At 58.4% G+C, this 27,810-nt stretch overlaps 14 protein-coding genes across 14 annotated transcripts; 8 read left to right on the top strand and 6 right to left on the bottom strand.

Annotated features, from left to right (window-relative positions):
* The first annotated feature begins 1,781 nt into the window (after positions 1–1,781).
* Positions 1,782–4,321, top strand: BDZ90DRAFT_5957 (hypothetical protein). Its single transcript, XM_025509710.1, has 3 exons — positions 1,782–2,266; positions 2,352–3,055; positions 3,123–4,321. Exons 1-3 carry the CDS (start codon positions 1,896–1,898, stop codon positions 4,166–4,168), a joined length of 2,121 nt encoding a protein of 706 aa, XP_025364770.1. The 5' UTR covers positions 1,782–1,895; the 3' UTR covers positions 4,169–4,321.
* On the bottom strand, positions 4,184–6,353 carry BDZ90DRAFT_229186 (hypothetical protein). Its single transcript, XM_025504953.1, has one exon. The coding sequence runs from the start codon at positions 6,158–6,160 to the stop codon at positions 4,475–4,477; it is 1,686 nt and encodes a 561-aa protein (XP_025364769.1). The 5' UTR covers positions 6,161–6,353; the 3' UTR covers positions 4,184–4,474.
* A 309-nt stretch (positions 6,354–6,662) lies between these two features.
* On the top strand, positions 6,663–7,923 carry BDZ90DRAFT_225085 (zf-PARP-domain-containing protein; the record flags this gene model as incomplete). Its single annotated transcript, XM_025504648.1, has 4 exons — positions 6,663–6,801; positions 6,880–6,925; positions 7,031–7,128; positions 7,217–7,923. 4 exons carry the CDS (start codon positions 6,663–6,665, stop codon positions 7,921–7,923), a joined length of 990 nt encoding a protein of 329 aa, XP_025364768.1.
* A 1,630-nt stretch (positions 7,924–9,553) lies between these two features.
* Positions 9,554–10,804, bottom strand: BDZ90DRAFT_205940 (alpha/beta-hydrolase; the record flags this gene model as incomplete). Its single annotated transcript, XM_025503951.1, has 2 exons — positions 9,554–10,049; positions 10,323–10,804. Coding segments are annotated over 2 exons (978 nt in total), but the record flags the coding sequence as incomplete, so codon positions are not given.
* Positions 10,805–11,758: 954 nt separating this feature from the next.
* On the top strand, positions 11,759–12,633 carry BDZ90DRAFT_215390 (protein-L-isoaspartate O-methyltransferase; the record flags this gene model as incomplete). Its single annotated transcript, XM_025504225.1, has 3 exons — positions 11,759–12,233; positions 12,311–12,449; positions 12,516–12,633. The coding sequence occupies 3 exons, from the start codon at positions 11,759–11,761 to the stop codon at positions 12,631–12,633; spliced, it is 732 nt and encodes a 243-aa protein (XP_025364766.1).
* A 38-nt stretch (positions 12,634–12,671) lies between these two features.
* On the bottom strand, positions 12,672–13,454 carry BDZ90DRAFT_257247 (thiol methyltransferase 1; the record flags this gene model as incomplete). The annotated part of the gene is made up of 2 exons (XM_025507934.1): positions 12,672–12,815; positions 12,888–13,454. 2 exons carry the CDS (start codon positions 13,452–13,454, stop codon positions 12,672–12,674), a joined length of 711 nt encoding a protein of 236 aa, XP_025364765.1.
* A 793-nt stretch (positions 13,455–14,247) lies between these two features.
* BDZ90DRAFT_229181 (putative MAP kinase Kpp2) lies at positions 14,248–16,196 on the top strand. Its single transcript, XM_025504952.1, has 5 exons — positions 14,248–14,743; positions 14,825–15,020; positions 15,108–15,397; positions 15,488–15,582; positions 15,665–16,196. The coding sequence occupies exons 1-5, from the start codon at positions 14,628–14,630 to the stop codon at positions 16,039–16,041; spliced, it is 1,074 nt and encodes a 357-aa protein (XP_025364764.1). The 5' UTR covers positions 14,248–14,627; the 3' UTR covers positions 16,042–16,196.
* Positions 16,197–16,289: 93 nt separating this feature from the next.
* Positions 16,290–17,674, top strand: BDZ90DRAFT_229180 (DnaJ-domain-containing protein). Its single transcript, XM_025504951.1, has one exon. The coding sequence runs from the start codon at positions 16,357–16,359 to the stop codon at positions 17,611–17,613; it is 1,257 nt and encodes a 418-aa protein (XP_025364763.1). The 5' UTR covers positions 16,290–16,356; the 3' UTR covers positions 17,614–17,674.
* A 20-nt stretch (positions 17,675–17,694) lies between these two features.
* BDZ90DRAFT_276637 (histone-fold-containing protein) lies at positions 17,695–18,687 on the bottom strand (the record flags this gene model as incomplete). The annotated part of the gene is made up of 2 exons (XM_025508946.1): positions 17,695–18,384; positions 18,466–18,687. 2 exons carry the CDS (start codon positions 18,685–18,687, stop codon positions 17,815–17,817), a joined length of 792 nt encoding a protein of 263 aa, XP_025364762.1. The 3' UTR covers positions 17,695–17,814.
* Positions 18,688–18,931: 244 nt separating this feature from the next.
* On the top strand, positions 18,932–20,355 carry BDZ90DRAFT_276636 (hypothetical protein). Its single transcript, XM_025508945.1, has 2 exons — positions 18,932–19,780; positions 19,859–20,355. Exons 1-2 carry the CDS (start codon positions 18,968–18,970, stop codon positions 19,883–19,885), a joined length of 840 nt encoding a protein of 279 aa, XP_025364761.1. The 5' UTR covers positions 18,932–18,967; the 3' UTR covers positions 19,886–20,355.
* BDZ90DRAFT_276635 (DUF171-domain-containing protein) lies at positions 19,931–21,510 on the bottom strand. The gene is made up of 2 exons (XM_025508944.1): positions 21,433–21,510; positions 19,931–21,357 (listed from the first exon to the last, which is right to left on the bottom strand). The coding sequence occupies exons 1-2, from the start codon at positions 21,478–21,480 to the stop codon at positions 19,996–19,998; spliced, it is 1,410 nt and encodes a 469-aa protein (XP_025364760.1). The 5' UTR covers positions 21,481–21,510; the 3' UTR covers positions 19,931–19,995.
* Positions 21,511–21,767: 257 nt separating this feature from the next.
* BDZ90DRAFT_229178 (hypothetical protein) lies at positions 21,768–22,361 on the top strand. The gene is made up of 2 exons (XM_025504950.1): positions 21,768–21,907; positions 21,993–22,361. Exons 1-2 carry the CDS (start codon positions 21,782–21,784, stop codon positions 22,089–22,091), a joined length of 225 nt encoding a protein of 74 aa, XP_025364759.1. The 5' UTR covers positions 21,768–21,781; the 3' UTR covers positions 22,092–22,361.
* On the bottom strand, positions 21,787–23,061 carry BDZ90DRAFT_229177 (hypothetical protein). Its single transcript, XM_025504949.1, has 2 exons — positions 21,993–23,061; positions 21,787–21,907 (listed from the first exon to the last, which is right to left on the bottom strand). Exon 1 carries the CDS (start codon positions 23,016–23,018, stop codon positions 22,161–22,163), a length of 858 nt encoding a protein of 285 aa, XP_025364758.1. The 5' UTR covers positions 23,019–23,061; the 3' UTR covers positions 21,787–21,907; positions 21,993–22,160.
* Positions 23,062–23,246: 185 nt separating this feature from the next.
* On the top strand, positions 23,247–27,709 carry BDZ90DRAFT_247738 (hypothetical protein). Its single transcript, XM_025507606.1, has 2 exons — positions 23,247–24,190; positions 24,266–27,709. Exons 1-2 carry the CDS (start codon positions 23,675–23,677, stop codon positions 27,542–27,544), a joined length of 3,795 nt encoding a protein of 1,264 aa, XP_025364757.1. The 5' UTR covers positions 23,247–23,674; the 3' UTR covers positions 27,545–27,709.
* Positions 27,710–27,810: the final 101 nt, after the last annotated feature.

Raw genomic sequence — 27,810 nt, 5'->3', positions numbered from 1 at the left:
CTACCCGCCGCCCTTCACGCGCGGATAGCGCCTTCGGCACGGGCCAATGCCCTTGCAGCGGCAAGCTGTGATATGCGCCTTGGAGCTCTTCGGGGCAAACGAGGAAACAAGAGACGTCGTCATTCGTTGGCACACAAGAGGAGTAAGAGTGAAGCCGTGGATGGAGCCCCGGGCACTTTCAGCAACGCCCGCTTGCGACGCTCAAAACGGCGGTGTCAATGACAGCCCGAGCTTGTGCGTGCATGCTGCACAGCAGTTGAGCTCCCTGATGACCAGCTTGCTCAAATCAATTTGCGATGTGGTAGCTCGAATGAGCGAAACGCGGGCTGCGCGTGGGCATGGTACCATGGCGCTGCGGAGCTGGTTACGCTATTCAGGTCAGGTCCGGTCTGCTCGACTAGCAGAAGCTCAGTAATCACAGCCGCGCCGGAGACATGTGACTGTGTCAAGCACCGCCCACGGCTCGTGTGGTATTGTATTGTCGAGCCGGGCGAGTCTCAGTCGATCCCACATAGAGAACTCAACAGCACGCAAGCGAGGTCTTTGACCTCCTTTTTCCAAACGAAGTCGGCGGGCCTTTGCTGGTCCCCGTCGCTGCTCTTCCGTCGACAGGACGAGACGCCCGATTTTCTCCTCTTTGCCCCTTTGGCAGCTCCGCGGACGTCGGCGTGTGCATAAGCGCGTCGTACGCGTACGCAGTTGTGGCTCGTCGTCGTTTCCCCGTCGTCGTCTAGCTCTAGGTCGACTGTTTCCTGCAAGCTCGGCCAAAGGCCCTGGCGACAGATAGGCAAGCATCTGTGTGAGGATCATGTCACTTCTGTGGGTCTCGATGCCTACATTATCCGCTGCAGTCGCGGCGGGTACGTGTATGTGTCAAGGGTACGTACGCAATGGAAGGTTGACAAAGCAAGGGATCTGTTTCCGGCCGCTTCGTGCCCACGGTACGGCACATAGCGGGGCACATAGCGGGCGCTTCTAATCGGACGTCCACGATTCTGTTCCCGGCCCGCCGAACCCGGATCGACGGCGGCGGTGAGCTCGTCATCTTGTCGGTTGTCGAAGATGCTTGGCAGCGTTGATTATGCACTAAGAATGGCCCAACCAGGTGCCGTCTAGACTGCCGAGAAAGGGAAAAGGGGAACAAAGCGCAGCGGCGTGGGAGTTTTGCGCCGTGATACGCGCTCGTCTGATATCAGTTGCACTCCGTTCAAGAAGTCGATCGTCCTCAATCGCAATTGCTCGGAGCAAGATATCCATCTGTTGCTAAGCTGGTGCCACTGTAGGCAGATCCATGCATCTACCAGCGGCTCAAGCTCACGTCAACGGACCACAGGCTCGGCCTCAAATTGCCGTCTCTTGTCTTCTGCTGTTGGAAATGTGTTTGACAACCTTTGAAGCAGCGATTTTAACGCCGCTCGCCTCACGCCTAATCTGGCTTGCCGTATTTTCAGATCTGGTCCGCTCTCGATCACGGCCGACGCGGGCCATTTCTACGGCTGCTCGCTGCCTCTTCGACGCCCGCTGGGCATGTTGCGACGCCGGCCCAATACACCATCTGGTCTCACCATCTTTTCCGTTTGCCCATGCCTGTCTCTTGGCTGACCTCTTTTGTCTCTCGTCGTCCTCTTCCTTATGTCAACAAAGCATCTCCTATCTCGAAGCTTGACATTGTTCACCGTCGACCAAGGGCACGATCATTTCTCACACCAGCTTCTGCAGCACTGTGGCTCATCCTCTTTCACTTTTCAATCACCCTCTCTTGGCGCTATCTTCATCAGGTCTAGCTCCAAAGCATCTGGAAGCGCAGCAGCGATCGTCTTTCCATCCTTGCCGGTGCTGGCGGAGTGCCGTTGCTGGTGAGACCGTTAGCTCAGCAAGCGCACGCCATTGCCGCTATGGAGGTGCTGTCCAGCGAGCCTTTAGGACCTCGAGGAGGCCTCGATAGGGCAATGCTTAACAGTATTACAGCATCGGCGCCTTGCCATAGGCTCTCCTCACCAGCGGATACGAGGAAGGAGCAAAGCTCATCTACCGAGTTGGCATGCTTTCTCGACATCCACAATCTCAGAAGCATACGTAACTCTATTGCAACGTGCGGCGCTCGTCGCGATCCCGGATCAGATCCTCGCTTTCGCGTTGTCATCCGTCAACAGCCCCGCCATGGCCTGGCGTCTGGTGACGACACTGCACTGCACAGAAGTGCCCGCCCCATCCCGCTTGATCCTCCTCTCGTGTGCGAACTCATTCCTAAGGAGCAAGGCGCTGCGTGAGTATCAGGCTGGCCTCATGACGTGAAGTCGTTGTTGAATGTCTATTCGACTCACTCTGCCACCCCTCCTTATATCTCGCAGAAGCGCTTTCAGCTTGCTTGACCTATCTCTGCGCGTCAGACTTGTCAGCATCGACACGCCAACGAAGGAAGTCAAGCTCACTCCAAACGGACTCGAGGCCTTATCAGGGGACTTTGACCAATGTGCCTTCACTGCTCCGGTATACCCGCCTCAAGATCAGAGCTACTTCATATTTTCCGAGCTGAGCGTACGAAAGAAGGGCAATTACCGCCTTCGTATCGATGTCATTGATCGTTCCGACTTGCTCTTCAGTGTTCTTGGCTCCGTCTTCTCCGAGGTCTTTCAGGTCCATGAGAAGGCGACTTTTCCAGGCCTCAGCCCGTCATCGGACCTCATTAGAGCCATCGCTCGACGCGGTCTCAAGCTCAGGATCATCAAGGCGGCCGACTCGACGAAAGCTTTGAAGCCGGGTGTCAAGAAGAAGAAAAGAAAGATCGAAGGGCGTGGCCAGGCGCTCTACAATGGCGACGGGGACGAGGATGAGATGGACGAGTTGAAGAGTCCCACACCTTCATCAGGCTCTTGCTCATCCGGCTCGACAGGAGCAGACGGCCTGCGCACCTTTGCACCAACTATTCGTGTCGCGCCACCTCAAGACAACAGGACTCGTTATGATTGTCTCGACTCACGCCCGACAGCATATCCAGCACACACCTCTCACTTGCACCAGCGACCCCAGCCTCGAGCACACCGACCTCATACTGGTGAGTGCGTCGATCTGCGAGCAGGCGAGAGGCTATGAAAGCTGACATGAAACGGGAGCACCCGCAGTCTCCTCTACTCAGAGCACGTCTTTAGACTCAAGAGAGGCAGAGGGAGTGAGCTCCCGAGCAAAAGCCCTTTCCCCTCAATTACGTCCATCTTTCCCCTCGAGAGATGGTGCGGCTAGACTAGATCAAGCGCCATTGCTCGACGGTGCTCATTCTACGGGCGGACCCTCGGGCCATACTCTCCCAAGCCTCCAAGTGTCCGGTAGACCACGATTCGCTGCCTCCTCTCAACCGACCCGACACTCAAGAGAGAGATCGATGCCCGCCGCAGACCCCCGCAGAGCCTTGGCGACAGCTGTTGCTGTCCATCAACCTTCACACTCGCGCACTGTTCCGATCTCACCCCCAGCCAAGGCACCACCATCCGACCGGCCTGGCCTTGAAGATGATGGCGTGAGCGGCTTCGAGCGTGAGAGCGACTATTACCGCCGTTTGGACCTGCTTCGCCGCTCGCACGGGCAAGGACAAGGACAAGGTCAGACTCGAGAGGTATGCAGGCCTGATTGTTCGACCCAAGCCTACAACTCAGCCACCTCCTCATCGGCACTTCCCTTGTTTGCTCCCATCAAGAGTCGTCCAACCTGCTGGGTGGCGGGGCACTCGTCCGCTCTCGTCACGCCCTTCACGCGCTCTGGCGACAAATCTAGCCCTTCGCTCCTCCCTCATGGGCCGATATCCAAATCAGCATCAGCGATGGCGGGCCTTAACCACCTTGCTGCAAGTGCGTCTACAATCACTGCATCTCGTGCTTACACCAATGGCCTCACGGCCCAGACCGGTCGGCTGCCCACCCCTTCGGCGCCAGAGAAGTCGACGTCAATCTCAGCATCGTCAAAGAAGTTGCCGTCCATTCAGCACATCTTTGAAGCCGCAGACGCTGGGCAGCGCGAGCAACTGCAACACCACCCTGACGTTGCGTTGGCGCCGCCTAGACTTCGGGACTTCAGACCGTACATGGTCCATGAACCGCCTCCATCCTCTTCGCGACCGGTCGCTCGTTCACAACGCCGGCAGGACAACACGTCATACGCCTCCCACTCTCACTGATACCATACAATCCATGTCTCTCCTGTCGATGTATTTAGTGCCCCCAACCAAAGCCTCGTCACATAGTCTGTACGCTCGACCTCTGTCTCCTGTAGCACATTACCGTTGCGACCCCTCCCTCATGCCTCTCTCATTCCCCTCCGCTTTCCATCACCTTGTCTTCTACTCATCGAGCTTCGTCATCTATCAAAGAATGTCATAAGGATGTCTTTCAGAGCAGCGCATGTACAGATGATGGATTGCTGAGTTTGGGTGATCACTCGTCGTCACCCGTCTTCCATTGTCTTCTACGAACGCTGAATCCATTCAATGACCCGCAACAAGGTCCTCCGGCCTCTTGCTCGCGGCTACCCACGCTCCGTTGGCCAAGATCAGCACCGATCCCACGACGGACAAGAACTCTAGGCTCGTTCCGATGATGACCACCTGGAAGAAGGTGGCAAAGATGATCTGCAGGTAGCTCATCGTCGCCGCCCTCGCCGCGCTCTCTCGCTGCAGGCCGAGCGTTTGTGCTACTTGAGCGCCGAGGGAGAAGACGCCCACCATCGCGAGGAGAAAGCCGCTTTGAATCGAGCTGGGAACTACGAGAGGTTGGCCAAGAGCCAGCATACCGGCAAGAGAAAGGGTCCAGGAGGCGAGGGCGAAGTAGGCTATGCTGTGGTAGGTCGAGGCGGAGCGACCGATCTTGCGAAGTGAAACCCAGGCCCCGGACATGCTGAGTACGCTAAGCAGGGCAACGATGACGCCGACTACACGCTTCGAGGCATCGCGAGTGTCGGAGCCGTCCTCGATGGGCGGCGTGTCACCACCACCGCTGCTTGGTACATTGCCGTCAGCTGCTGAGCCAAAGATGGCTGCAGGCTTAGCGATGAGGAGGACTCCGCCGAGAGATCCCATGCCTGCGACAGCCTCACGCACGCTAAACGGTTCGTGGAGGACGAGGGCAGCCGTTACACCTGTGACCAGGGGGCCGAGGAAGGTGATGGAGGTAGCGTCGCTCAGTGTGAGGTTCTGCAGCGCCATATAGAGGAAGAGGGTGGAAAGGAAGCCAAATATCCCTCGCAGGGTGAGAAGGACGCGCGTTCCTGGGGGACCGAGGAAGGGATGCGGCGTGCGGAAGAGTAGCATGGCTGCGGTGGCTCCCAGCCAGATGATGAAGCACTCCACCAGCACGACCTCGAGTGCTGTGATTGGAGGATGATCTTTGCCTCTACCTGGCGCGTCTTCTCCCTCACGCTCGTCGAGTAGCGTCACGAAGAGGTTCATGGCAGAGTAGCACAGCTGTGCGATAGCAATGAGGACGAGACCGAGGTTCGAGCCGGGCGAGCCTCCAATGTCTGCCGTCTTCATGGCATCTCTCATTGTAGCCTCGGCAGGAATTGGCTGGTCATGGATGGCAGAGAGGACCCTCTCGCGATGGCGAATGCTGCTGAAGGTAGATTCATCGGGTGGTGGCCCAGCCGGCAGGGCGCCGTATGTACGACGTTGGGCCAACGACGAAGAAAGAAGCGAGGCGCGCTCGCTGATGCGCTCTTGTCGCTCAAATGCTGACTCGCTGATTGTTGCTAGACCTTCCTCTTCGTGATGACCATCCTCTCCTCCGACCTTGACATGCTGATCCCACTGATTCCACGCCTCTTGGGCGTGCAGGTAGAGGTTGGGATTGAGCATCTCTGCCGCGTCGGATACGAAGCTGGATTGGAAGCTCGACTGCGCAGGACCAAGATCAAAGGCTTCGTCATCGAGTTGCCGAAGGTTGCGACCACGGCGGCTTGGGTTCTCATTATCGCCGTCGCCGCCGTCGTCTGAAAGACCCTCATCGGAACCCAAGGAAGAAATGCTAGCCAGTGAATCAGGCCGACCGTTTTGCCAGCTAGGAGAATAGGGATCCATGTGAGAGCTTGATGAAGCGGTGCCCATGGCAGCGTTGGCATTGCTGTTGCTGCCTCCCGCAGCCGCAAACCTGAGCATAGCGGATGCGTTGGTAGGCATCGACGATGGGAAGTCGGACGCCACGACTCTGCCAGCCGGTGCTGCGCTGCCCGCTGTACCAGGCCTGACTGACTGAGACCCTCGTCTGCTGGCATTGTATCGCAGGTCGCTGCCTGACGGATCGTGAGACATGGCCTTGTACTAAGCTGTTCTGGCGGCGGCCGCGAAGATGATTGTTGATGATGGTTGGCAGTGAAGGGTCCAGAAAAGGCAAATCACGGCCGGGCTGCTCTATTCTAGACCCTCAGTCCGCCCTGCGCCCAACAGCAAAATCGACGTCGACGCCAGGCGGGGCGGTCCGGTCCGCCTGCAAAATGCATCGCGTCGATGTCGAGAGGGTCCGACGACGATTTCGAGGGCGTGTCGTGTGGGTTGGGTGGATGGGTGGAGGGCGAGCGGCACAAAGAGGTTGAGGCTCGTCCGACGGTTAATCTCGTCGATCCCGTTCTCGCCTCCGTAACAACCAGCTCATTGCACCTTTCAGCCCTCGATCAACGCCGCCATGCCCGTCAGTGGCGTGTATCGCCTCGAGGTAGCCAAGACTGGCGCTGCCGTTTGCCAGGAGGTGTCGTGCAAGGCTGCCCAGATCAAGATCGATAAGGGATGCCCTCGTATCGGTGTCCTCGTCCAGTTGCCAAACAGTCAGTGTCGTGGGCCAGCGCCAGCAGTTGCGTCTGGCATATATCTGACTCTGCCTTCTTTCTTGCGCTCATACACAGTCCACTCGAAGACGGGCGATCATGCCGAGATTCAAAGCTTCAAATGGTGAGTCCTAGCTCAGCTCGGCGTCGCCCAGCCTTGCCCTGGCGCCTTGGCTGCTGGACGTCGCGTGCTCATCTTAAGATACGACCCATTCTGCTTCGATGACAGGCGCCACTGGTTTTGCCTCACTAAGCGCACCATCAACAACATGAAGGCCGGATTCAGCGATGAGATTGAAGACTTTGACGGCTGGGACGAGCTACACCGTAAGCACACAGTCGGCAGCGCCAACTTTGCCTCTCGGCCCATATTCACTGACCGAATCGCCCTCTCTCACTTCCACTGGCCCGCCAGCCGATGATCAAGAGCCGATCAAGCGCGTCTTCGACCGAGGCTTCGTCCACGATTCCGAGGTCCCTGAAGACATCAAGCAACGTCGCGAGGCGGGCAAGCCACCCGCCAAGGCCGACCCTGAACATGCTGAGTGGCAGAATCAGCAGAAAGAGAGGGCCAAAGCCATCACGGCCGCGCTCAAAGAGCAGCAAAAGGCCCGCGACGCTGCGGCCAAGGCCAATGGAGGGGTGCCCACCGCCGTCAACAAGCCTCCTCCCGAGCCCGAGATGTCTCCTGAGCCCGAGTCTAAGGTCAAGGGCAAAGGAAAGGACAAGGGGCCCAAAGCCAAGACTGAAGCAAAGGCTAAAAAGGCTTCTGCTGCCAAGGGAGGACGGGGAAAGAAGCGCAAGGCCGACAGTGACGAGGAAGAGGATGCCCCCGCGCAGGATGATAGCGCCGGCCCCAGCGGCGGTGCCGGCCTGCGCCTACCTGGCGACGACGACGAGGAAGAAGACATCAAGCCCAAGATCAAGAAGCCTCGTGGACGACCTCCCAAGAAGGCTGCCGCTGCTGCCGACGATGCTGAAGAGGACGTCAAGCCTAAGGTCAAGAAGCCTCGCGGTAGGCCCCCAAAGAACGCTGCCACTGCTGCGGCCGGGAGCAGCAATGGTGCCGCTGCTAGCAAGAAGCGTGGGAGGAAGGCAAAGCAGGAGCCTGAGAGCGATTAGTTCACAGAAAAAAAGGCTAGAGGCGAACGTGCGGAAAGCTCTCTCGCCAGAAAGAGCACAACTCAGTCACCGACATCGACCCAAAGCCATCCTCACTCGTCAAATGTACTTGTATCGCAGACCCAAGCCACCAAGCCATCCAGCGTCGGCGCGATCAGCAGCCTCGCCAAAGATGGCCGACCTAACGGCAGTCGCCCACTTTCTCAACAGATACCAATCTATCCTTTCGGCCGCGAAGACCTCACCTCATCGACGAACGCCAATGCAGGTCAACCCAGCGAGACAAAGCGGCCACATGCTCGAGCCACTCAGATACCTCTACTCCTCCATCCGTTCTCGCTCGCCAAACGAGACGTCAAGCGGGTACGAGCGAGCCCAGCAGTCATAGCGCACGGCTCACTCTGTCCTGACGCCCCTTCTAACGTCTTCGTTACATCACTATCCACATCAACTTCCCTCGTCCAAACGAAACGAGAGTGAAGGCGCCCCGCCGCGCCACAAGTCTCCTCTCAACTGTTGTCAATCTTGTCAATCTAATCAATTAGCACTCCTCCACCCTCGTGACCACCTCTCAAAATCCCCTGACCCACAGATTCTGGCATACAGCGACCCAAAATCGTTCCAGCTGCTCGTCTCCGTTGCTCTTCTTTTCCTTGTCTTTCTTATCCTTTTCCTTCGCTTCCGCCTGACCCTTCTTGCCAATCGACGCACGAGCTCGCTCCGGCGACGAGGGGGTTGAGGCCGAGGATGAGGAGCCCTTGGAGCGCTCATGCTCCTCTCGGTGCCACTCAATCTCGCGACGAAGCTCGCGAACTCGGTCTTCCCGTTGCGAGGCTGAGCCCTCTGGGGAGGAAGATGGATTGCTGCTGAGCGACTCGAGCCATTCTGCTTCGCGACGTAGCTTGAGGATGCGACGTCTGTGCTGCTGTTGCTCTGATGAGGCCTCTGCCTGGGATGACGAGGGAGGCGAGTCCGCAGAAGGTGCAATGCCAAAAGCGGAGACGTCTGAACCTGACCATTCGGAATCGCTCAAAGAGGGCAATTTCGCTGCCGTCCCACCACCTACGGCCTCCTGAGCTACGCTTACAGCGTTGTCCATCGCCTCCTTCACCCCCTCCTCTTGCTCCTTGGCCGTATCGCTCGCCAATTGTCTGCGCTCCTCAGTTCCGACGGGGAGACGCTCCGAAATCCACGAGGCGACTTCGTCCATGAGGACGGGGAGATTTGGCGAGTTCGAGGAGTCTGCTGAGGAGGTTGGGGTAGAGGAGGAGGAGGAGGAGGAGGAGGGGAGAATCGCATACTCTTCGAGGAAGGCTTGCGCTTTGCTCTGGTCGGGAGGAGACGAGGTAGAGGATGAAACCGGCGATGAGCTTGCCGCAGGGACGCTGCCGTTTGGTGTCGAGACCTCCGCGACTGGCGACGAGGAAGCATCTGATGCCTTGTCGTTCGCCTTTTCCTCGCTTTCCTTCGACCTCGAGCCGACGATCCCGCCCAGTAATCTGTTGATCGCCATCCATCCTTCCTCCCTCTTCTCCTTGCCATTCGGCAGCTCCTCGGCCTTCTTCCCTGCACCGGCCGCTTCTCGCCAAGGCTTTCCCGTTGCCGGGTTGATACTCCTATCTTGTCCCCATCTTGGCCCTCCACCTCCTCTCAAATCCCAATGATCCGCATCCTCTACTACGCCCAGGAATGTGCCCCACTTAGCGCTCTGCACGCTGACGAGGCCATCATTCCCCTGGTTCTCTGCATTTCCCAAGGCATCTGCACTCCCATCCCTCTCACTGCCCGCCGTCCTTGCCTCGGCTGCGGCGTCCAGTATGACCTTGGGCAGCCAGAGAGGATGCCAGAGTGGGATCTTGCGAGTGCGAGCTGCAATGCTAAAGTAGGAGACATTGGGCATATCCGGGGTGGAGGGGTTGAAGACCTTGCTCATGTACCGGGTGGAGAGCATAGCATAGGCTGGTTGGTCGAGGACGGATAGCATGTACGAGGAGAAGGAGCCCGTGAAGGAGGACAAGGCACGGGTGAGAGGGGTCACAAATTCCAGAGCCGAGAGGGATTTGAAAGACGATGAAGAGGGCGATGATGAGTTTGGCGCCGTCTTCTTGGCGGTGCTGGAGTCGCCGCTCCCATCGTTGCCCGTGACAGCAGCCGCTGCTACTGCTCCTGCTCCGCCAACATCACTGATGGCATCGGCTACCTTATCTGCCATGCTCTCCTGCGCTTGCTGCTCCTTCGTCTTGTACGAGGCCGCAGCGCTGTCTCCTTTCTCATTGGCTGCTGCGTCCTTCTTCTTTGGCCGCACAAACAAGGGCGTCTTCAGACTGTAGGGCAATTTTTCACCGCCAGTCTCATCCTCCTGCTCTCGTCTCTTCCACATGCCCTTCTTGAGCTCGTACTCGCGAATGCACTCTTCGACGTACTCCCTGCCGATGCCCACATTGGCATTGCACCAGTCCATGAAAGGACTGCCTCGGTGAGGCGTCGAGATGCAGGTCACTGAGACAGGAATGTACTCCTCTGGCTTGGGACGTAGGTGCGAGATGAGGTATCGCGCATCCAATCCTCCCATCGAGTGGCCGACGAAGTTGACCTTCTGCCCTCTTACGCCCGCCTCGTCTGAAAGCAGGAACTCATGCAACGCCTTGGCCCTCGAAGCTATGGACCCCGTACCGGGCACTCCTCTGACGATGACATCTGCGCCAATCTTTTTACGCAGAATGTCGAGCACGGCAGCCCAGTAGTGGATCTCGATGCCGAAGAAAGGCCGGCTGAAGTCGAAGCCATACAAACCATGGCAGAGCACGATTGTATGACGGGGTTTGCGGATGTTGTCGAAGACGGCTGGGTGTCGCATCAAAGTATTGATGTCATCTACTGGGCCATCAAGGGGATTCGTGAGAGCTGAGGTGGCTTGTTCTGGCCGTGCTTCGTTTGAACGGCTTGAGGAATTGAGAGATCGCCTCCACCACTTGAGGAAGTCGACGGTTGATCTCGACGATGAGCCCGAGGCGTAGGGAGCCGACGAGCTGGATGTTGAGCGGGACGTCTCATTAGCTGGTGGCGTAAATGAAGGTGCAGATGAAGAGAAGGCGCACTGCGATCCGCCTTGCAACGGCTCAAGCGCCAAACCACTCGATGTTGACGGGCGGTATGACGCTGCGTGAACGTCACTGCTTTGACGATTGCTGCGGAATGTCGAGCGATGACGCTTCGTCTCGACGCTTGCCCTTGTCGGACTGGGCGAGCATCGACGTGAACGATGTTGATGATGATGATGAGGAGGCGGGGGATTATAGGGGCCGTGGATGCTGGAAATGGTGACTGTCGTGAGACTAGATGTCGGCCCTGCGACGACTGCCCCGCGACATGATGGCCATGGTAGCGTGACGACGGAGCTTGAGGCCATCATCTACAAGGGGCACAGGGGACAATGGCAAGGTGACATCTATCGTGAGGAGCTCGAGATGGGCAAGGCTGTGTTTGGTCGAGGGGTATATGCTGGTGCTGGTGCTGGAAGCTGAATGCTGGGGTGGACCCCTCGCTCTCTCGCTCTCTCGCTCCTCCCGTCAAGTCCGCGTGCGCTACTCGACTTGTGCTCCGCTTTGCCGGCGTCTTGTCGCTTGCGCCTCTTTTGAGCTCTCGTCTCCACATCGACACGCTTCCCCCAAATCACACTCCGCCTCCGAGGCGGCGGTGTGAATAGCCTTGGATTATGCGTGTGGCTTGTGCGTCAATTCCACCATTCATCCCGTCTCAACTTGAGCATCACCGAACCTTCTCCTAGAACTCCTCCTTGATCACATTCAAGGCCATATCTGCAGCCATGGCGTGGATGTGCTCGGGTCGCACAAACCAAGAGCTCATCTCCAATCTCCGCCGCGAGGGGCTCATTCACAGCACCCGTGTGGCTGAGGCAATGGCCAAGGTGGACCGCAAGGCCTACTGCCCCGACCCTCGCTCAGCGTATCAGGATTCGCCTCAGACCATCGGCTACTCAGCCACCATCTCTGCTCCTCATATGCATGCGCACGCTGCAGAGGAGCTCCTGGAGTATCTCAAGCCGGACTCATCTGTGCTTGACGTGGGCAGCGGGAGTGGCTACCTTGCTGCTCTGTTCCACCATCTCGTCAAGCCAATGCCGGGGCACGAGGGTGAGGTTAGCGGGGCTCATAGTGGCAGTCGGGTCATTGGTATTGAGCATATCGAGCCGCTGGTGAAACAAAGCGTTGAGAATATGAAGACGGACGGATTGAGCGACGCCATGTCAAAGGGTCAGATCGAGGTCGTGCTTGGCGATGGCAGGAAAGGTGAGGCAAGGGAGCGACAAGAACGGCCGTGTCCTTTCAACTGCTGACTTTTTTCAACATTCTTTTGCTGCGCACAGGCTGGCCGGCAAGAGCGCCTTACAACGCCATCCACGTAGGCGCGGCATCCCCACCAAGCGTCATCGATGCGCTCGAGGCACAGCTCGCCAAGCCTGGGCGACTCTTCATCCCAGTCGAGGATCCTGCCTCAGGAGCGCAGTGAGTAGCACTACCTAGCTTCAAAGTGCATCACCCGCAGCTGACCATGTCGCCTCCACCCGGCAGAGACATCTACCACGTTGACAAAGACGAGAGTGGCAAAGTTACCCGTAAGAAGATGTACGGCGTACGCTATGTGCCCCTCACAGATGCGGACAAGCAGTGGACCAGGACCGAGCTCTAAGATTTCGAATCGTATTATACCTCGATCATCGCTCTGACTCATCCTCGAGCCTGCTTGCGCTTCCAAAGCATGACCTGTTCGATGTTCTTGCGCTCTTCTGGCTGATCGGGGGGCACGCCTTGCCACTGAAGCTCAAAGTGCGGCTCGAGGAACTGAGTGATCAGCTCGGGCGAGACCGAGTACTGTGGGCATGAGGAGATACTCTCTGGTCAGCCTGACGCGCATCTCCAGTCTGTCTCTCAACGGCTACTCACGGGCGGCCCGTTGGGGCGGTCCCCCTCAATAGGGAAGACCAAGCAAATCAGATGCCCCCCACTCTTCACGCTCCTCGCATACGCCTCTCCCCACTTCGGTCTCAAGCTCGGTGGGATGGCGCAGAAGAACGTATAATCGTACGCCAGGTCAAAGCCCGTCAGTTCCCCCTTGGGATCCTCGAAGAAATCGGCCACCTTGAAATGCATCTCTTCATGGTACGGCTTGTGTTCTCGCTCTGCCAGCCAGCGTTTGCCCGATTCGACGGCTTCCGGTGCGATGTCTACTCCAACTGCTTTAGACCAGCCCAAGGACGCAAAGACTTCCACGTCGTACCCTGTCCCCGCTCCGGGAACGAGAGCGCTGCCTTTGCTGCCTTCAGCCGCCACTAGAGCTTTGCCTGCGTCGGTCTTGGTGAGGAAATTAATCAGAGATGGTTGAGGTGAGCCTTTGTCCCATGGAGTGGCCTTGGCCTGCCATGCTTTGGACCAGAATGACTGATCGAGTCCGTCACCCATGATGGAGCGTAGACGAGCCACATCGGCCTTGCGCTTCTCGTCCGGGGTCATGCTCGCTTCGCTGCTTGCCATCCTGTTCGTCGTTGGCGATGCTGATGTTGCTGATAGTGAATAAGAGTGGAGGAGACGAGTAGGACCACGGGCAGGCGCAACGCGCGTCAGGGCTACCACGACCCTCGAAGCAAATGACGCGGTAGTTGGCACCGGTATGGCACCGACATACATGGAATGATTGACCAACCACACCTGACCCACCTCTGATTGCTACCACGCTGTTACGACGATGTTGGTACGCGACTACACAATCTGCCTTGACTGCTCAGAGGGCGGACGTGAAGCGTGAGGGCTTTGCGAACAGATGACGCCTACGCCGCTCAACAGCTCGACAGCTCAAGAGGAATGCTGACCTTGCCCTCGGATCGCACTCACACACCCTTCTTCCTCGTGTGTCTATGCGTGTTTTCGCTCACGCTCGTCGTAAGGCTGGTATGCTAGTCGCGAGCCTACGCCGATTTGACGCCAACACGGGCGGACGTCGCCTTGCTGCTTCCCGCCTGCTTCTTCGATGCTCCCCCGCGTTGCGGGATTGCCAGCTACTTCATCAGTCTGTCACGCCAGGCGACCGGATCGTGTATGAGTTGCCCCGGCTGGCGCCCACGCACAGGCATGGAAGACGACGAGGGGCTGGCGCTGGCGCTGGCGTCTGGCGTCTGGCGTCTGGCGTCGACGCATGGACGCACGCCAGGTGAGGCTGCGAGGCGAGGAGAAGGGCGGCAAGCCGTGTTCCGTCGTGAGAGCTCATGCGTCTCGTCGTCGAGTCGAGGGAGCCATGCATCGATCGCATAGCAGCTCCCTTTCTCTTCCTCACTCTCGACCTGTCGTTGCCGTCCTCGATCTTGCCCTTCCTCAACATCGTCTGATTCATCACTTCAAGACCAAGACTTACCCCTAAAGAGCTCTTGCTGGCCTGCCTTATTGCCTCCTTCGGCTCATTTCTGGGCCAACATCTCCACTCAAGTGCACACTCACTCCGCCCTCCGGTGAAAAGGGCACGAGCCAACGAAGCGCCACTTAACAATCTCCTTTCGCAACGCATTCGGCCAGCGAGCTCGCTCCCCTTCTTTCACTTGAAAAAGCCCATTCTTGTGTCACTGTCACGATCACAACAGCCTTCTCTCGTCACTGCTAGCACATACCGTCCTCATCTCCATCCACGGACAGAAGATGACGTCAACGCAGCAACAGCAGCAGCAGCAAGCTGTCCAGCATGCGGCATTCAACGTCGGGGCAACATATCAGGTCGTCGACGTGGTTGGAGAAGGCGCATACGGTGTCGTCTGGTGAGTGTGCAGCGCGTATGAGTGCAAGAGAGATGGCCGACTCATCATGATCATCCTCTTTTACTCTCCCGCCCCCCGCAGCTCCGCAATCCACCTTCCTTCACAGACCCGCGTAGCCATCAAGAGGATAACGCCCTTTGACCACTCAATGTTCTGCTTGCGCACCTTGCGAGAGATCAAGCTGCTACGTCACTTCAATCACGAGAATATCATCTCTATCCTGGATATCATCAGGCCGACGAACCTCGAGACCTTCTCCGAGGTGTATCTCATTCAGGTGAGCCGGCGAGACGCAGCTATGTCAGACTCTTCGCCATCGAGCAGCCGCTGATAACGCATGGCTTGCCCTCTTACTCGCTTGCAGGAACTCATGGAAACAGACATGCACCGAGTCATCCGCACACAAGAGCTCTCGGACGATCACTGCCAGTACTTCATCTACCAGACCCTGCGAGGCCTCAAGGCTCTGCATTCAGCGCAAGTCTTGCATCGAGACTTGAAGCCGTCCAATCTGCTGTTGAATGCCAATTGCGATCTGAAGATCTGCGACTTTGGCCTCGCGAGGAGCGCAAATCAGCCTGAGGCTGAGGGGACGGGATTCATGACTGAGTACGTGGCCACGAGGTGGTATAGGGCGCCGGAGATCATGTTGACGTGAGTGGAAGCAGGCGCAAGATGGGCGGCTACCATGACTGATTGGAGTAGCGGAGGCTGACCTCCTCGTCTTCTGCGTTGCACCGGCAGTTTCAAGGAGTATACCAAGGCAATCGACGTCTGGTCCGTCGGCTGCATCCTGGCAGAGATGCTCTCAGGCAAGCCTCTCTTCCCAGGTCGTGACTGTGAGCAGGCGCTCACAACCCATTATGATCTAGAGTAGGGCCTTGGCTCATACCTGTTTCGCCCTTGCCCTCGCGCTCGCAGACCACCATCAACTCTCCCTCACCCTCGAAATCCTTGGCACCCCCTCGCTGGACGACTTCTACGCAATCTCCTCGACGCGCTCCCGAGACTACATTCGTGCCCTCCCCTTCAGAAAGCGACGCAACTTCTCTCAGATGTTTCCCAACGCCAATCCGCTAGCCGTGGACCTGATGGAGCGCTGTCTGACCTTCTCGCCACGCAAGCGCATCACGGTGGACGAAGCGCTCGCTCACCCTTACTTGGAGCCCTACCACGATCCAGAGGACGAGCCGACCGCTGAGCCGCTGGACCCGAGCTTCTTCAGCTTTGACTATTCAAAGGAGCAGCTCAGTCGGGGGCAGTTAAAGGAGTTGATTTATGTGGAGTGTACGAGGTGAGCGGGCCATGACAGGCTGATGGTCAAGGGCCGGGCTGTCACCCACTTCATCTCACAAAGCGGGGCAGCCGGTCCTGCCTCTCATGCCCATTCGTCCTCCTGTGTGGATCCACTCTTCTCTGCTTTCTCTCAACTCGATACCTCATGCTGCCGTCCCCTGCGTGATCTCGCTTGATCCTCTTCCGCTGCTTCGCGTCCACCGGACTGAGCCAAAAGCCGACTGCCGCCACATTCAACCGCGCTTCGTGCCTTTCTCCCTTTCTTACCATCCGCCACTGCCAGGTCGGCCTTGCATCCACCTAGACGCTCGGCGAAGATGGCATCGTCGTCCTCATCAGGAGGACCAGGAGGTGACCTTTCCCTCGGAGATGCCTTCTCCCTCCTCCATCTCCCGCGTAGCGCAACCTATGCCGAGATTCGCAAGTCCTACCGCTCCCTCTCGCTGAAGTACCACCCAGACAAATGCCGAGACGTCCCTCCCCAATTAGCGGCAGACCGTTTCGCCTCGCTGCACAAAGCTTATGAGCTCCTCTCCGACCCTGCAACTCGAGAGAGACTCGCGCGTGAAGCGGATGAGGAGGAGAAGCGTAGAGAGAGGGTGGGGAAGTTTGAGGAGGAGAGGAAAAGGATGGTCGGGGAACTCGAAAAGAGAGAAAGGGAAGAGGCTCAGAGGAGAGGAGAGAGGAGAAGGAGAGAAGGGGAAGTTGAGAGGTTGAGAGACGAGGGAAGACGGTTGAGGGAGGAGGAAGCCGCAAGAAGGTCAAGAGAGGAGGAGCAGCAGAGGAAAGGACTGGCAAAGGCAGCAGAGGCTGCGGCAGCGTCGTCAAAGCAAAATGGCGCTGTCAACGGAGCTACGACGGCTCAGGCTGGTCAGGTAGATATAGACATCAGCGAGCCCTCAATCGGCCCGCTGGACACGACCGTCCGTCTCCTCTACCCTGCCTCGGTCGGTGCCGACCCATCCTACGGCACCTCACTTCGGTCATCCCTGATCAAATGTTTCGGGCCCCTCCTTCACTTCAAACAAACAATGCCACCGACAGCCGATGACGGCGATCAAGACAAGAAGCGCAAGCGTCCCTCCGAGGTGGTCTGTCTCGCCACTTTCGAGGACATGACTGCAGCGCTTCGCCTCGTGGAGACGGGCAGCGATTTCAGACTTGACGAAGCTCTACGTCAGCAAGCGGCGGTGCGGCAAGGGGAAGACTACTCAGAGGTCTGGGTTGAATGGGCCTCAGCGAAGGAGGTGCAACAAAGGAGGCGTAGAGAGGCGAAGGCGAGGAAGGCTAATGGCGAGGCGGAGGCGAATGACAAGAGCCAGGAGGAAGCTGCTCCGCCAGGCTCCAAGGTCGGAGAGCCGGAGCGTGTCCTCTACTGGCGGAGGAGCCGACCTGACAAGCTTCAGCAGGCACTTCAGGGAACTGCAAGAGAGAGGGCGCCGCCGGTCGCAGCTCAGCCATCCGCCTCGAAGCCCACTGCCGCGGCTAGCTTCGAGCAGGACGTGCTTAAGAGGGCAATGGCTGCTTCCGAGGCGAAGAAGAAGGCAGCGGCGACTGCGACGGCTGCCAGTTGAGCCGGGCGCTGGACACGATCTGTTGTCATCCAATACGATACCCCTCAGTTCACTCAACTGCCATGTAGAAGAAGTGAGCGTGATGCGTGATCGAGAAGAGGTGATGTACATTCGGGAAAGGAAGCCGCGACATCGCTTGCTGTGTTTGGCCGTACACTGTTGTTGTCTTGCTTGGCCCACGGTGATGCATTGAGGTCTTGCTCAATCCCTCATCTCCTCGTCCTCTGGCTGAGGTGACTTCGAGTCGTTCCGTGGTTGCGCTGATGCTGCTGCTGACTGCTGCTCTGGCACAGCAGATAATTCAGCACCTCCTGTACCTACTCGTGCAGCCGCATCCATGGACTGATCCTCTTGCTCGCCTCGCGACTGGTCATCGTCATCATCTCCTGCACCAGCGCCGGTGGCGTCCATCGCGCTCGTATCACGAGCAGCGCCGCCCTCCTCCTCATCTCCTCCCTCCTCCTCCCCATCCTCTCCCGGCCCTGGACTGGCATCTCCACCCGCAGTAGCTCCTCCACCTCCAGGCGCCCTCTTCTTCTTTTCCTCTTCCAACACCTTGAATTCCCTGACTTCCCGCTTCAACTCTTGCCTGATCTCCTCTGGGAATTCCATTAGACCCAAACCCTCAACTACGTCTACTGGCATGATGGTCTTGCGGTTGTTCTGCTTGGCCAGCTCGTCGGACACCGCTGCGAGGTAGGAGATGAAGATCGTTGCTGATTTGGAGATGGCGAGAAGGGCCTCGCGGCGAATCTGGACGTTTTCGGGCAGCTGAGGGTGCGAGGGAGAGAGAGTATCAGCTTCAGCGGCTGATCGGTAGTCGCCTGATTGTGTAGAATAGCGCCGACTGACCTCTGCCTTTGCTACACGAGCGAGCACAGCCTTGGGCATCTCGTACGCCTCAATGCCCTCGAGGCTCATCTGCTTGCGGATCGACTCGGAGATGACGCCTCCCTGCGATCTTGCTGCCGCTCCTCCTGCCGATGAAGGGCCAGCAACGGGGCCATCAGTGTCCATCGAGGCGTCGCCATTTGCTGCGGTATCGACAATGGGCTGCTGCTTCTTGCGAGGCATGATGGGCGAGGGAGAAGCTTTGAGGTTGACAAGGAGAATGAATGAGCCGTGTTCCCTCGCGCTCGTCGTCGTCGACTCACTCGACATTGAAGCCACTCTGTCCGTCCGCCTCCGCGTCGCGTTGCAATTGGTCTGAGCGGCGGCGGTCCGACTCGAGGCGGCGAGGGCAAGGACGACATCGAGGCAAGCAGCCATCCATTCATCCTTCCTTCCTCCCATCCATTCTTCTTCATTCTCTCCATCCACTCATCCACGCTGGGATCATCTTCCCTTCGCAATCATGGAAGCTCATCTCCAGTCACTCAAGGTCCCCGAGCTTAAGCAGCTCCTCCAAGCACACAACTTGGCCACAACGGGAGTCAAATCCAACCTCATCGAGCGTCTCCTCGAGAATCCACAGGCCCTTCCGAAGGACATTGATGGAGCAGCGCCAGCAGAGGCAGGTAAAGCAGCTCCCTCGGCAGCTGGAAAGGCAGCGTCCCCTCCCAAGACTAGCGCTGGAAGCCCCAAGGCCGCGGCCGCTCCCGCAGCTCCTGCTTCTGCTCCTTCAGCCGCCTCCCCTTCTGCTGGTAAAGCGTCATCCCCACCTGCAGCAGCAGCAGCGCCAGCTCCAAGCGCCGCAGACCGTCAAGCAGCTTTGATTGCCGAGCTCGAGAAGCGCAAAGCTCGCGCTGCCCGCTTCGGACAGACAGAGCTAGCGGAGGAGGCCGAGCGCAACTTGGAGCGAGCGAGGAAGTTTGGCATGGGTGAGGGGGACGGCGGTGGGGTTGAGGGATTGGAGAAGTTGGAGAAGGAGTTGGGCGTTGCGGGAAAGAAGAGAGGAGGGGACGCAGCTAAGTCTACTGCTGCGAAAGCGGATGGCAAGGCCAAGGATGGAGCGAAGGAAGCGCCCAAGAAGGAAGAGCCGATGAGCGAGGAGGCCAAGGCTGAGCTTGCTGCCAGGAAGGCCAAGGAGGAGGAGGCAAAGAGGAAGAGAGCAGAGCGATTCGGTCTTGTAGATAAAGAAGACGAGGAGAGGAAGCGCAAGCGCGAAGAGCGATTCGCTGGCGGTGCCGCAGCGGCGGAGACGGCTGCGGGCAAGGCAGGTTCACCGGTGAGTGGTAGTGGTAGGTGTACCTCGTCCGCTGAGAGAGGAGTAGCTGACTGATTGTTTCCTCTTACGCCTTCGCAGCCGGCAGAGAAGAAAGTCAAGGCGTAACGGGCTGTGCGGCCGATGGAGCTGTATACGACATTGTACAGAAGGACTAGCAAGCTCCTCCAAAATCACCATCTACTTATGCACCCCGCTCGAGGTATGCGCCCCAGTACTCATCTCCTTCCCCTCTGCTCCAAGGCCGTCTTGAGCCTTGCTAGCGTGATCACCAAAGCCTCCTCGGTCCTCACCGTCCTGCTCCCCTGACCCTCGCATGAGTCTACCCAAACATCAAAGAGCTCCCTCGCGTCCTCCATACCCAACGGGATGCCCTCATCTGCCTCAATGGCAACTTCGAGACCTGAAAGACCGCCAAAGAGGACGAGGGCGTGTTCGAAAGATTCCGGAAGGGGTTGAATGGTGGAGGAGCCGTCCTTGGATGAGGGAACGGCGGAACCAAGGTTGGTCGCATAGAGAACGTCGGTGAGCGCATCGCCTCGTTCCGCTGTGCCGATTACCAGATCGTACTCTGCTGGGGTTGCCTCGCTGCTGCTGCTGGGAAATGGTGAGTCGGTGAACACCTTCGAGAGGGAAGAAGCCAGCCGTACCGAATAGCCCCAGTAGAGCCCTTGCGTCTGAACAGGCGTGCGCGGCGACACCAGTGTGCCCCTGCCTTGCACCGAGTTTGCCATATCCACCGTTACCCTCGACCCGATTGGCGGGACCTGCGAGCCAAGGACATCGCATTGGAGCGGATCCCTGTGTCCCACATTGACCCAAGCACCTCGACTCTGCGCACTCGCAGCGTAATGTGGCGCCTCAACGACCAAGCCATCCCTGAATGGCGACTCGTCCTCAAATCTCAAGTGATGTGGGCAGTCCAGCGGGGGTAGAAGACCGGCGAGACGTAGGTGCGGATGCATGGGGAAGAGTTGACGTCGCATGTACTGCGGGGTCTCGAGGTATTGCAGGATCATGGCCATGAAAGGGGAGGCGTCAAACGGTGCATTATTCCCGTTGGAGGGACCTGCACCGTCTTCGTCGAAGTTGCGTTTTCTGCCTCGCTGCTGCCCGTCTTGGTGCTGATTGCCGTACTGGCCGCCTGCGCCTCCCCCTCCAGGTCCACCAGCGCCCCCACCAGCATTTGCAGGCGGAGGTGTCCCATCGTCCCAAACGACGATCTCGTCGACATTGAAGACGGCGCAGACTCGTGCCAGTGAGCCAACAAGGCGCGTCTTGAGTTCCATCGTCTGAGCATTGTAGACGATGCTCGAAGGGATGGCTACGGACAGGGTGTATTTGCGTGGACCGTAGATGGAGGGACGCGGAAGGACGGAGGGCTTGTGCGGATTCGAGGTGAGGATGGAGGCTGCTGTGGGCGCTGAGTGAGATGCTACGTCAGCGCTTTGAGCGGGGTGTTGCGTAGATGTTGACGTCGAAGGAGCCTCTGCCTGTCGCTCTTCTTGCTGAATTGAGGTCTCGCCTTCTTGACCATCGTCATCGATTCCCTTTGCTTTTGATCTTGACTTGCGGGTGCGCTGCGTGACAGGAGGGAAAGGCGTGAGCTCGAGGAGCACCACCGATATATGCGGCTCCAACGCGCGAGTGCTCACCTTCCTCGCCCTTTTCTTCGGACCCTCTTCATGATCTTCAGGCGCCATAGTGAGCCAGCTTCTTGTGGTGGTGATTGCTGAACGAGAAGATGCGAAATCGCTGCCGCTCGCGCTTCCGTCTCCAAAATCTGACGTCTCAGCCGGCAGCGACGGACCAGGATCAGCTCGACCCCCGCCTGCGCTCACTTGGTCCAATCAATCGTCCGCTCCACTCAACACCGACGTCACTCACCTCACTCTCCTCAGCATGGCCCCAGCTCCAGAGGTCATCCAAGACTGGGCAGACTATGTCCCTCTACCCGGTCCAGCAGGCGCAGCAGCCGGACCATACACATTCGAGCGGGGAAGGATGAGCGAGGCAATCAATGCCGTTTGTGTTGATATGCCCGATGAAGCAAGGAAGAAGCAGGCAAAGCTGGCGGGAGAGAAGGCTGTTCAGGGCAAGAAAGTGAAGAAGGAGGACGTAGAGTACCTCGTGAGCATCATCTTAGAAACCATGGGTCGACTGCGTCGCTCCAAGGACTCCACAGCTGATCACGCACTTCTGATCTCGCGACTAGGTCCGTGAGCTCATGCTGCCGAGACATAAAGCGGAGACTGCTCTTCAGGAGGCCGATGGGGATCTTGTAGCGGCAGTCAAGAAGGTTGTAGTCGCCTGAATGATGCGATTGCGATTCTATATGCTATGCTATTACAAATACAGATGACTCGCGAAGCCGGATCTCGCTCTACGATGTCCCCTGGGTCCCCTTTGCCCAGATCACCACAGACCCATCGTTAGCAACGTTGTACAGCACACCTTTACCCCAACCTCCTGCAGCGGGGCTCACGAGCTGTACGCTCGTCACGTCAACGAGTGGGTGTACGCTGATCTCGCCGGAGCAGTCCCTCGCTCTGCCGGAGGACAGCTCCTTCACCTCGATCCAAATGTGGGAGCAACGTAGCAGCCGGTGAAAGAGGGTGGTTGAGGCCGCATCAGCCGAGGGAGAAGTGGAAGCCAGATGCTGGAGCGTGACGAGGGATGATTGGTGACGAGTGCAAAGCGAGCGAAGCGCGACGATCCAGCGATGGATAGAGCGGACGGCTGGGTCGCCTTGTGAGGCCACGCTCCACAGGAGAGAGCTCACATCGTCGATGATGACGATGCAGCGAGGGCGTTGCGAAGACGCGCCTAGCTCAGAATCAGCATTTTGGGCTGGAAGGGCCCCTTGTACGCGCATATATAGGGAGCGAAGAGCTGCCTCATCTGAATCGCCGTCGAGGATGACTTGAGCCGCGTCGATGAGGGTGAATCGCCCCTTCGCAGTAAGCTGAGTGAGATTGACTCCTGCTCGCCGTGCTACGGCTGACAGGTGGCTCTGACCGGACGCATCGGCCGCTAGCCAGAGTATGCTCGTTGGCTGCTGGCCGTTGCTGTTGTTCGCCGCCTTGAGGAATTCGACGAGGAGGAAGAGGGCGGGCGAGGCGAGCGTGTCTGTTATGAAGGTGTGAGAGCAGACGGGAGGTGGAAGCCAGTCTCCTGTACTGCTGCCATTGGCGATTGCAGAGTAGAATGCTAGCAGCGTCGATAGAGGCGCTGGTGCCATACTCTTCCACCTCGTCGACGTTGCGACCGGTCGTAAAGGAGTCGTAAGAGCGAGGCTCCACTGTCGACTCGAGGCCAAGGCGGCCAATGCACGACGGGAGTGAGTCGGGCGAGGTCAGTCGAGAGGCGGCAGGCAGGCAAAGTGCCGTCGCGTGGCGGCGTGAGCTGAGGCTGAGTCCGAGTCCGCGGCGCGAGGCAGCGCCCCGTCGAGGGCGACCATCACGACCCACGACTCTTTACAGGGATCATCGCCTCCGAGTTGGTCACCTGCCTTCCCTCCTCGTCGCATCTCCTCAATCGTCGTTGATCCCAGCGTCAGATCAGAGGCATTCACGAACGACAAGAAACACGATACAGGCCCTCAAGAGGTTGTTCCCCTTCCACCGACGCCACGACGAGAGCTCTCCTCTCCCTCGTCCATCAACTTCACCCGCCAACCTCAATACGCGCGCAACGGGTAACGCGTCGACAGGCTTCACGACTTTCCTTTCTTCCTCTTCTCCCTTCTCGTCGTCCTCATCTTCCTTCAAGTCGCCCTCAGAAGAACCTGTCAGCAAGCGTCTCCGCCCTCGAGGGTCTAAGTCTTCATCATTCCCTCCTCTCACTCTCCCCTCCTCAGCCTCGGAGCAGTCAGAGGCGGCGGCGCTCAGCCTTGACATGTCCTCTGGGGCTGCACTCCTCGTCAATGGCTACGCCCATCGTCCTGATGACGGACTGTCCCAGTCGCAGGCATCGACATCCGCCCTCGCAATGCCAGCTCCATCCATACCCTCGTCATCATCATCATCATCCTCGTCAGCAGTTCATCGAAGCAGCAAGAGGCAAAGGCGCGAGTCGAATCACAATTCGCCGATCCTCCCAATGACAGCTCCGTTGGCTCTTGCATCCTCTTCCAGCAAGCTTGTCAAGGCTCCCAAGCCTCAGACGGGCCAATTCAAGCATAATGTCAAGAAGCGCGCCCCTCCCAGCCAGCAATGCGCCTTCTGTGGCTATCTTCTCAATCGACATCAGAAGCCAGAGAAGCTCATTAGCTGCCATGCATGTGGTAGCAGCGGGCATCCTACCTGTATGCGCTGGGGTCGTAATCCGAGGAAGATAGCTGTGGCACAGGAGTACGCTTGGCATTGTATGGAATGCAAGGATTGCGAAGTCTGTGGTGAGAAGGGAGACGATGTGAGTACGACGAGAGCTTCCATTGCCAAGAGGCTACATGCTGATGTGTATCTCTCGCTCTCCTCTTCCGCTCAGGCCGCGATCATGTTCTGCGATCGCTGCGATCGCGGCTGGCATCTCTACTGCCTCGATCCTCCCCTCGACGGGCCGCCAAAGGGCCAGTGGTACTGCCCGACCTGCCAACAGCTCGGCGAGCATGTCAAAGCAGTCTCCCGCAAATCTCACAAGGTCCGTTCAGACGACTGGTCCGGAGCGAGCAGCGGAAGAAGCAACACATTTGGCCGCTCGCCGTCTATCTCCTCACCTTTGGCTTCGAGCTACGGGCCGTGGGAGCAAGGACCGTCCACAACGGATCACTACTCCGGCCCATTACTGGCTAGTGAGCCGCTTCCGCCAGGAGAAGATGACGGAGGGCCTCAGACAGTCGGTGAAGCTAGGAGTGGTACAAGGCGGCAGCGCAAGCCGACGAACAAGGACAAGAGCTATGAGATTGCCAGCCCATCCTCAGAAGAGTCGCAAACAGTCCTCAATGGCTCAGCATCGAAGCGTCGCATGCCTCTGCTGAAACTCAAGCTGGGCAGTATGGCATCTGGGTCGGGGGGGAGAGGAGGACGCAAGTCATCTTCGCTCGGAGGGTCAGAGGCGATCAATGGCAAGACGCCATCGCGCAAGCGACCGACGCCTGGCGCGATGAAACTCGTCGACTTCTTCGATGCTGAGACCAACGGCGAGGAAGGCTCGGACAATGACGACGATGCAAACTCCACGGACAGCGACGAGCCGTGGAACAGAGACTACCGCAGCGACTCCTCATCAACGGCGGCAGCAGCAGCAGCCGAAGGCTCCTCCAATCGCGGCCGGCCGGGTCAGAAAAGCTACGGCAAAAAGGGAAAGTCTCGCCTTGGCTCCCATTTCAGTCGTCACAGCCCGTCGGACACGTCGGATGCAGAGGAAGAGGAAGGCGATGAAGAGCGCTTTGGCGGCGTACTTGCAGCAGAAGATGCAGATACCAGCAAGACCCGTCCGAAACCACAGGATAAGATGCGCTTCGAGAAGAGCAAGTCGTCCGCTGAGGCCAAGCTCGGAGGCGCCGTCGCCTCTCTACCCGGCACCACAAGCACGGGCAGAGGCATCAAGCGGACGGGCCCAGCTGCAGGAGCGACTGGAGGGGCGTCGACTGGGTCGGGCACCCCTGTAGCATCCTCATCGGCAGCTGGGTATTTTGCTGGATCGCCATGGGCTGGAACGGGAGCTGCAGATGGGGCTAGCCGCACGCCGCGAATGGTGGCGGCTTCTCAACCTCAGACGTCTGCCTCGACTTCAACGACCTCGAACTTCTTTTCATCACTCCGCGGCGTCTTCTCTTCATCACAACCAGCAGCGCCTCCGCCACCAGCGCCGAGCCGCCTTGCCATCGCGACTCCGGTCGATGCTTCTTCGTCGCAGCCATCAGAGGTTCCCACGCCTGTCACAGAGAACCCACGTACGCTAGCCACCGTTGCCGACACAGGCGTGGCAACTCCCATCAAGCAAATCCGCTTCTCTACATTCGATATCGATACCTGGTACCAAGCACCCTATCCCGAAGAGTACTCTCTCGTCCCTGACGGCCGACTCTGGCTGTGCGAGTTCTGCCTCAAGTATATGAAGAGCAGCTTCATGGCTCAACGTCACCGCATCAAGTGTAAAGCCCGCCACCCGCCAGGAGACGAAATCTACCGTGACGGCAATGTCAGCATCTTCGAAGTGGACGGTCGCAAGAGCAAGATTTACTGCCAGAATCTCTGCCTCTTGGCAAAGATGTTCCTCGACCACAAGACCCTCTACTACGATGTCGAGCCTTTTCTCTTCTACGTTGTGACCGAAGTGGACGATCTTGGGGCTCACTTCGTCGGCTATTTCTCCAAGGAGAAGCGCAGCCATATGGGGTATAACCTCTCCTGCATCATGACACTACCTATCCGCCAAAGGAGAGGGTGGGGCAACTTCATCATCGATGTTTCTTACCTCCTCTCCAAGAAGGAAGGCAACCTCGGCTCGCCAGAGAAGCCCCTCTCTGACCTCGGGCTGCTGAGCTACCGCAATTACTGGACCCTCGCCGTCTTTGGATACCTGCGTGAGGCCCCCGACGAGGTGACCATTGAGGACATCTGCAAGGCAACGGCTATGACTGCGGATGACGTACACTACGTGCTACGAGAGCAGGATATGATCGTCGAGTACGATGGAGAGAGCTCCACCCTCCCCTCCGCAGCGGCATCATCGTTGCGCCTGCCCGCAACGCTCAAGTACAAGTCGCGCGACGGCGCCGGTGGCGATGGATCTACTACGTCCACTCCTCAGCCCCCACGTCGTCGCGGTCGAGGAGGCGGCCGTGCTCGCGCCACAGCAGCGGCCAATGCAGCCAAGAGCAAGAGCGGCGCCAATGCTCTTCCGACCTCGTACCGTATCCACTTCGATCGGGCATATGTCGTTGCCCATCTGAAGAATTACGAGAGCAAGGGGTATATGAAGGTACGGCCGGAGAGACTTAGGTGGACGCCATTCGTGATGACGAGGGGAGCTGGCGTTCCTCCTGCATCCGCGTTGGGGCTGGTGGCAGGAGCATCAGATACCGTGACAACGCAGCAAGTCGAGAATGGCGCCACTCAATCCTCCTCCTCTGTTGCCAATGGCCAAGAGAGTACCAATCTGGGTATCGAGGACGCGATACCGCAACAGCAGCCGCCCTCGCTCTCCTCGCGACCCACCGCAACGGGCACAGACGGAGCAGACAGTCAACGCATCGAAGCTGAGCTTCGCGGGTTAGACGGGCTTCTATCCCTTGCCTCTGGCCCTGATACCCAAGCTGCCGCTGCCAATCCAGGCCAAAATTCTTCAGCACCTTCACTCACTCAGCCCGCAGACGCCATCAGAGAAGGCAACGAAGGCGGCTCGGGCACCGAGGAGCAAGTCCTTATAGATGATGCGATCGGTCCATCAGTCATCGTGCCTGCGAGTAATGTCCCGCCTCCCGCGCCACTTCCAGCGCCCGTCTCGCTCACGCAGCCAGAGATTGCACTTGAAGCTCAAGAGCTCGCAACACCTCTCGCCAAGAACAAGAAGGCCAAGCTCTCCCCTTCAGCTCCAAGCGTGAAGAAGGTCTCACCTCGCTCCGCTGCGACTACCAAGACGCCTCCACACAAGAAGGGTGGTACGCCTCGCAACGGGGTGGCCAGCTCAGGGGCGAGGTCGAGTACCACATCGAAGCGCAGGACTGGATCATCTGCGGGCAGAGCTCCGAGCTCCTGGGCCTTTGATGAGAGTGAGCTTCTCGACGAGGACGCGGAGGGGAGTGTGGATGAGGATGGATAGGAGTAGGTGGCAGGCGACGCTGTAGAGAAGGTGCGCGCAAGGATAGAGAGAGGCGCAGGAAGGAGGGAAACGGGAGCGATTACCCACTCATGTATGTTCTTCTTGGCTTTGACCATCTTTACCATCCTGTCTTACTAGTAGCGATATTGATGACCACGTAGCGACTGGTTTGACTCGTGGTCCCCGCAGAGAAGCCTCGGCTCGCTCGCTGTCCGCCTTGACTTCTTCCCGCTCGTCTCTCTGGCCCGCGTGGAGTCGCAGCCTGG

Source organism: Jaminaea rosea (assembly GCF_003144245.1).
Source record: "Jaminaea rosea strain MCA 5214 unplaced genomic scaffold BDZ90scaffold_1, whole genome shotgun sequence".
Lineage (NCBI taxonomy): Eukaryota > Fungi > Basidiomycota > Exobasidiomycetes > Microstromatales > Jaminaea > Jaminaea rosea.
The sequence above is the reverse complement of the archived record's forward strand: the minus strand, read 5'-3'. Positions and strand labels throughout refer to the sequence as shown.

Coding starts and splice junctions, on each gene's coding strand:
- BDZ90DRAFT_229178 (XM_025504950.1), top strand. CDS start 21,782: ATGAGCGAGGCAATCAATGCCGTTTGTGTTGATATGCCCGATGAAGCA. Junction 21,908..21,992: donor AGGAGGACGTAGAGTACCTC/GTGAGCATCATC, acceptor TCTCGCGACTAG/GTCCGTGAGCTCATGCTGCC.
- BDZ90DRAFT_229180 (XM_025504951.1), top strand. CDS start 16,357: ATGGCATCGTCGTCCTCATCAGGAGGACCAGGAGGTGACCTTTCCCTC.
- BDZ90DRAFT_276636 (XM_025508945.1), top strand. CDS start 18,968: ATGGAAGCTCATCTCCAGTCACTCAAGGTCCCCGAGCTTAAGCAGCTC. Junction 19,781..19,858: donor CGGGCAAGGCAGGTTCACCG/GTGAGTGGTAGT, acceptor ACGCCTTCGCAG/CCGGCAGAGAAGAAAGTCAA.
- BDZ90DRAFT_229177 (XM_025504949.1), bottom strand. CDS start 23,018: ATGGCACCAGCGCCTCTATCGACGCTGCTAGCATTCTACTCTGCAATC.
- BDZ90DRAFT_229186 (XM_025504953.1), bottom strand. CDS start 6,160: ATGCCTACCAACGCATCCGCTATGCTCAGGTTTGCGGCTGCGGGAGGC.
- BDZ90DRAFT_229181 (XM_025504952.1), top strand. CDS start 14,628: ATGACGTCAACGCAGCAACAGCAGCAGCAGCAAGCTGTCCAGCATGCG. Junction 14,744..14,824: donor GGCGCATACGGTGTCGTCTG/GTGAGTGTGCAG, acceptor CGCCCCCCGCAG/CTCCGCAATCCACCTTCCTT. Junction 15,583..15,664: donor TCTCTTCCCAGGTCGTGACT/GTGAGCAGGCGC, acceptor TCGCGCTCGCAG/ACCACCATCAACTCTCCCTC.
- BDZ90DRAFT_5957 (XM_025509710.1), top strand. CDS start 1,896: ATGGAGGTGCTGTCCAGCGAGCCTTTAGGACCTCGAGGAGGCCTCGAT. Junction 2,267..2,351: donor CCTAAGGAGCAAGGCGCTGC/GTGAGTATCAGG, acceptor TATATCTCGCAG/AAGCGCTTTCAGCTTGCTTG. Junction 3,056..3,122: donor AGCACACCGACCTCATACTG/GTGAGTGCGTCG, acceptor GAGCACCCGCAG/TCTCCTCTACTCAGAGCACG.
- BDZ90DRAFT_247738 (XM_025507606.1), top strand. CDS start 23,675: ATGTCCTCTGGGGCTGCACTCCTCGTCAATGGCTACGCCCATCGTCCT. Junction 24,191..24,265: donor GTGGTGAGAAGGGAGACGAT/GTGAGTACGACG, acceptor TCTTCCGCTCAG/GCCGCGATCATGTTCTGCGA.
- BDZ90DRAFT_276635 (XM_025508944.1), bottom strand. CDS start 21,480: ATGGCGCCTGAAGATCATGAAGAGGGTCCGAAGAAAAGGGCGAGGAAG. Junction 21,358..21,432: donor CGAAGAAAAGGGCGAGGAAG/GTGAGCACTCGC, acceptor CCTGTCACGCAG/CGCACCCGCAAGTCAAGATC.